Genomic DNA, 6,219 nt, shown 5'->3' on the forward strand with positions numbered 1-6,219 from the left:
AAATGGGAGTTTTTTGTTGTTGTTGTTTAGGGTAAAACCCGCGCGTTTAGGCGTTAGACGACATCGCCGGTGACAACGCATTGAACTGCCAGCATTGCGGACGAGATGCGAACCCCCGAACAGAAAGCGCCCGTGACGTCGTAGGCTGAAGCGCCCGTGACGTCGTAAGCTAACGTCCGCGCGCCGCTCCGGCCGGAAGTCCGCTCAAACCCTCGTCTAGTCGGCTCACCTGTCCGCCGCTTGCTCGGGCGACTAAAGCGTCTCCGCTGATAGCCGCTGTAAAGTAAACATTGTCACGTGGCCTGGACTTTCCCCGGCCGCACGCCGGTGCGCGTGCTACGAGCGCCGGGGCGGCCCGGCGGGGGAGTTTAGCTGCGAAGAGAACTTTCGACTCAAAACGGTGATCCGCAATGTGTCGTAAACTAAATCATGGTTAATCCCACAGCAGCTACTGATGAGAAATGCGGAATGAAATCACCAATGTCGCCGCTTAAAGCTTTTATATCTCAACACGGTGTGATGCCGCACATTGTCCACTAGATGGCGGCGTTTTATCTACAGATCGCCCCGCTGGCCTTTACGTGGCCCTCGTCGTTTTTTTTTTTAGAGGCGCGGCCTCAGCGACACGAATACAAGGGCGGGGACTGTGGCCCCCCGAGCTCACTTTAGAGCATCCCGGGTGCTGTGCACAAGTCAGCAGCTTCACTTTCATCCCCCAACCTCCCTCCCCAAACAAACACAAACACACACACACACAAGCAAGCGTCGTCTTCCATCCTGCAGCAGACCTGTGCACAAGAGCTGGGATGTCAAACTCAGACAGGGTGGTGTTGGCCCTCGGAGGAGCCGGCACGGTTGGCTCGGGGATCGTTAAGGCGCTGCTGGACAAAGGTAAGCCGGCTCCACTCGGAGACACCAATGGAAGCTCCTCCCTCTGTCGCTGTGTGTGGAAATATGGTCGAGATGCGCTTTGAAGAAGACTTGCGTTCGTATGTCGCCTCTGGAAGAATCCCGGTGAATCTGTCCAAACGCTTCTTACACACGATAACGTGCAGGTAATACTTCTCCTGAACATTTTAGTCCTTTATACGACGCGTTTCCAGGGTTTGAATTGTTAAATGACTGACTATTGATGTGCTGATGCAGACACAGTAATTGGTTATTTGCTGTGATGTGTTGATGAGCCGGCTGGTCTGTCGAACACTAACCGTTAAATAACGTTAAATGCATTGTTTTAAGTGTGCGTAGTGACTTTAGCTATATGTTTGTTTTAGTTTTTGTCTTGTTGGATTTTTGCACTCAAAGTCCCAAACAATGACACAAATCCCAACTTTGATTTCAGACTGCGTGAACTTTTTCTGAACGTCATTTTTTTAAAAGTACGATTAGAGTTAAAGCGGCCAGTTTGGATTCATGTAATGCGTCTCGTGTCGGAAGGGTTCAAGGTCGCAGTGATCTCCAGGGACAGCAGCCGTCTGGAGAGGCTCCAATCCTTCGTGTCCCCCGGCACAAAGGACAACCTCACCACCATGGTGGGGAACGTGGGTAAGTTGGGTCTGGCAGCTCTCCGTCCACCTCCAGCTTCTTTGTCATCTCCTCTATTTAAAAGCTCCTTTAATAGAGACAGACCTCCTCTAATGCTAATTGTAGACGGTGTGTCTCTGGGAGGCTTTACCTTTTCATCTGCCCGTGTTATGGCTGCAAGGGGCATCACGCCAATACAAACTTGATGGATCCAATTGTACAAATAAATGATGATTGACGGTGATGTGGCTATACATGTCTCATGTCACGCTAGCGGCTCCATCAAGCATGCTAACATTCCCACGATGACAATTTACCTTGTGTTTAGTGAGTAGGACTTATTGGGGGTAATTGCCGCTTTTATCCAAAGCGACTTACATTACATTTTTAACCCATGGCTTTTTATATTTTTGCCCCGGGGGGGGGCAATTGGGGGTTAGGAGTCTTGCTCAAGGACACTTCGACTTGAGGCAGCCAGGGCTCGAACCACCAACCTTGCACATATGATACAGTCCTCTGGAAAGCACAGGGTTGGTGGTTCAACTCCCAGATATGATGTTGCCTGAGTCGAATGGTCCCCGAGTAATGGCGCGTTTCCACCGAGCGGTACGGGTCGGTACGGGTCGGGTCGGTACGGTACGGGTCTGTTAACATGATTTGGCAAGCGTTTCCACCGCCAACAGTACCCTTACTTGATGGGCGTGGTGTATTCCAGAAAGTAGTGATGACGTCACTTGATAGCCGTGGTACATGACGGAAAGTAGATTGACGTCATTCGATCGAGCGAAAACTGAAAGCTAACCGCAAACAACAACGGAGGACGTGCGGCCGATCCTGTTCCTGCTTCTCCACATGCGGCTGTTTGTCACAAGGAGACGACACTCTTTGTTTGAGCAAAGGCTACATGCTGCAAGGAAAAACACAGCGCAAATGACGACACTCTTTCAACCAATCGACGCTCTGCAGTGAGTCTAGCTCCGCCCTTTAGTGCCAAACAACTGTGCCAGGTGCCCCAACGGAAGGGAACCCAAAAAGTGGTACCGTACGGTTCGGATTTTTGGTACCATTCTCAACTTTTGCCAGTGGAGACACACATAAAAGGGACCCGACCCGTACCGTACCGCTCGGTGGAAACGCGCCATAAGACACCTAACCTCCAAATGTCTCCTGTCTCCTTTAGCATAGGATAAGTTGGACCATTGCAGAAAGGGTTCACTTGGACCAAAACCTACTCAAGGAGGCTTGTCGCATAAACCGAAGGATATGTGACAAACTTCCTTCACCAAAGGAAAAGAGGGGCTTTGGGGGGGGGGTACGGTTCTCTATCATGGGACCTGGAAGGCGATCCTCTCCTCAAGTCTTGCTGTTCCAGGGTCAGAGGAAGGAGCAGAGCAGGCGAAGCAGGACCTGCTGAAGGCGGTGGGGAAGGTGACCGACATCGTGTCCTCCCTGGGCTTCAGCTGGTGGCAGGGCGGACCCCCCCACACTCAGTCCCTCAAGGACCTACACTGGGTGAGCACACACACGCGCATAAACCCGATGCATGCGGGTTAGTGGACACGCAGTGGTCTTCACAGTTGTGGTAGGCATGTCCACATCGTGTCTTAAGGTGGTCTGTCCCTCTGTTGCTTGGAGGAAATTCTCACATTTTATCCCCCCCCCCCCCCCCCCCTCCTCGCTCTCTCCAGGTCATGGAGACATTACTTTTCAGCACGTTTGTGTCATGGAAGGCCTTCTTCCCCCTGGTGAGGGACGACCCCGGCTCCACCTACTCCTTCATAACAGGTGACTCTTTCACCCCCGCCCCTGACTAACGTATGGGATGTCAATCATTATAAAAGACTGATCCGTGCAGGTTGAACTGAATGAACTACAATATTAAAATCTTCCTAGAAACATAAATATTACATATTTCCACTATTTTCACGAATAAGAAACGTTCATATACAGTATGTACGTGTGGCCCGTGGTCACATTTAACCTTAAACCCAGCACATAGACCCCCCCCCCCCTGCCAGCTGGGTTGACTGTGCTCTGTGCTCAGGGGGAGCCGGGGAGAAGTTGCTGATGCCCGGCACCGGCTTCCTCACCGTCGGCGCCGCCAGCACTCTGGCCTTCTGCCAGGTGCTACGAGACGAGTACCCCGAGCTGCCCTGCAAACTCAACCAGGTGAGACTGGGTCTCCTCAAGCCCCGCCCCTCCTCCTCAGGAGGACGCGACCGCCAAGATGAGACGCAGCTACAGCAAATTACTCCGCCGCCTGATACAGATACGGTGCATCGACATTGCAATGGTATTATAGGGGGCGCTATTGGTGCTAAAGTGGGTATAAAGAACGTTTCCATGCTTCAGTCAGACCTCTATGAAGATAAAATCGCCCTACACACCTGATAGGGAACGACTTGTAAATGTTCTTTCAGACAAAAACCTGAAACCAAACGGGAGAAATATAGAATTTGTTGTTTTTTGGTTTCAGGATTGCGCCACCTGGTGGTGATTTCATTTGTCCAAATAACGCTTTGTGCCTGCTAAAGAGAAAAGGAGCATTTCTGATATTTCTTTTATTACATGTCATTTAGCTTTTATCGTTTTATCCAAAGCGACTTACAATAAGTGCATCCAACCATGCATTCGAATGATACAACTGTTGACAAAATACATTTAAAATGCATAAAAAGGGATGAATAACCGTGATTTCAGTTGAATTTCAGTTTAATATATTATTTTGGATCAGGTTTGATTTTTCTCTACATGACATGTCCATAGAAAATGATCCAGAAATGAGCCGCCCACATACCTTCATTATTTACCATGTTTATCGTTCATTCAGCTAGACTTTGTCATCCCACCGCTGATCTTTTTATAAACACCATTTATGTGGAATCTCCCCATCATGTCTCAAGCAGATTCTCGGTGTCACAATTCAAAAATTAGAGAAACATTTAAATTGCAATATGACACATAAGCGGGCGTTTAAGGAGCCGCGTGTGGCGTTTACCAGTATGATATTCAGAACTAGGAAATGTGCAAAATGTGTTAGTTTTCTCTGGCTTAGAACACATTGCAAAGGAATGAAGTTGTTTCTTCTGACCGAACCCGCCCCCTCCCCCAATCCCTTTACGGACAGGTGAAGATCAACGCCGGCGTGGCCCCTCCAGAGCGCTCGGCCCCCGGGTACCTGAGCAGCCTGGACCTGGGCGAGGCGGTGGCCTCCCTCGTGGAAAGACGGAGCACCTCCCACTCCGTCTTCACCGTCAGCTGCCCCGCCGACTCGAAGGCCGTCATCCTGGAGAGGAGCCTCTAGACCCGGGAGATGCCGCCGCGGCACCAACCCTTCGTCGTCCCGCTCAACTCCCCGGAAAACACTTTCAGAGTCTTTGGTTCATCCGTTTCCTTACGTTCTTCCAACAGCAAATGTTGGCTGTTTTAATGATTCCTCTACATTCTGCTACCCGTCCTCCCTCCGCCTCCTCTGCATGTGTAATAAGAAAAGAATTCAAACGCTTCACCAAACCTTCTTGCTGCTTTACAAATGTATCTGTTAAATAAAGTAAGCTTGGTACAAAACTAGACCTCTTCAAGGAAATGATCACGTATGTGCGTATTGTCATGCATGTCAGTTACTCTCACCGTGATTTGATGAAATCCCAGAACATTCTGGATGAAATGAAGTCAGTTCAAACCACCGAAAGGATAAAACAAAACATTTATATGTAAGAACATCTACAAGCTAAGAAAACTCATGCAGCGTAGAAGTAGAATGTAGTCAGGTGCCAACAGGTCACATGGTGCACCGAGCGGAGGTCGTGAGGCCCGACTTCAGATATTCACGTTTCACTGCCTGGTTTTGGTAAAACTCAGATTCCTTAATACGACACCGAGGCGTCTCCGTCTCCGTCTCCGTCACGGATCCAATACAAACAAACGAGATCCGTGCCACGTTGTTGCACCTGTATGAAATGTGGAGACGAGGTCAATCGTCCCCAACGGGGACAATGACTCAGAACAAGCGAGGACGACGTCTGCGGTTGGGCTTCGTCACTCACTGCTTTTGTTTTGAACTTGTCGGCTGACAGCTCAATGAGGCCAAACCATAATGAGGCGGGGGGGTCTGACGTCAAAATCTTAAGTTCTCCAGTATAGTTTAAGACCAAATACCTGCGATGTACTCGGTGGCAATTAGCAAACGTCACCTCCAAGAAGCTTCCGCGCAGCCGTTTGAGCGTTTGATGCGGCGGCGGCGAGGAGGAGGAGCAGCAGGTCAGCGGTCCTCTGCTTTGGATGAACAAAACCTCAGCGGCTGCGACCAGAGGAAGTAAACGCGGGAAACTGGATGGAAAACCCGCTGGGACCGTGGCGGTGTGGCGCTCGGCCTCGTCGTGAGAGACCTCGCCAAAAAACCCGCACCGCCAGACGCCGTGGCGACTGGCAGGGTTTAGCTCGAGGGGGCGGGACAGGAGAGAGTGTGTGTGTGTGTGTGTGTGTGTGTGTGGTCCCTCGTGAGAGATCCCCTTTCCCTGACCGGCGGTCCGCTCATAGCACCGCCATGACTCACCGCTGCCTGCACGCTCGCTGCTTGGGAGATGATCGATGGAGGCTCACGCACTCTGGAGTCACGTTATCGCCACGGGGGGTAAAACACGGCCTGAACACGCCGAGGAAGCCCATCGATGGTGACTCTATAAAATATTACAA

General features: G+C 50.6%; 1 protein-coding gene and 1 long non-coding RNA gene across 2 annotated transcripts; one reads left to right on the forward strand and one right to left on the reverse strand.

The window, feature by feature from the left end:
- The first annotated feature begins 550 nt into the window (after positions 1-550).
- On the forward strand, positions 551-5,091 carry LOC144383673 (peroxisomal trans-2-enoyl-CoA reductase-like). The gene is made up of 6 exons (XM_078082173.1): positions 551-891; positions 1,438-1,545; positions 2,897-3,036; positions 3,213-3,309; positions 3,569-3,693; positions 4,652-5,091. The coding sequence occupies exons 1-6, from the start codon at positions 807-809 to the stop codon at positions 4,826-4,828; spliced, it is 732 nt and encodes a 243-aa protein (XP_077938299.1). The 5' UTR covers positions 551-806; the 3' UTR covers positions 4,829-5,091.
- Positions 4,219-6,204, reverse strand: LOC144383674 (uncharacterized). The gene is made up of 2 exons (XR_013451097.1): positions 6,080-6,204; positions 4,219-4,996 (listed from the first exon to the last, which is right to left on the reverse strand). It is a non-coding gene; the product is annotated as an uncharacterized LOC144383674 (long non-coding RNA).
- Positions 6,205-6,219: the final 15 nt, after the last annotated feature.

The sequence above is a fragment of the Gasterosteus aculeatus genome, chromosome X (assembly GCF_964276395.1).
Source record: "Gasterosteus aculeatus chromosome X, fGasAcu3.hap1.1, whole genome shotgun sequence".
In the NCBI taxonomy this organism is placed as follows: Eukaryota; Metazoa; Chordata; class Actinopteri; order Perciformes; family Gasterosteidae; genus Gasterosteus; species Gasterosteus aculeatus.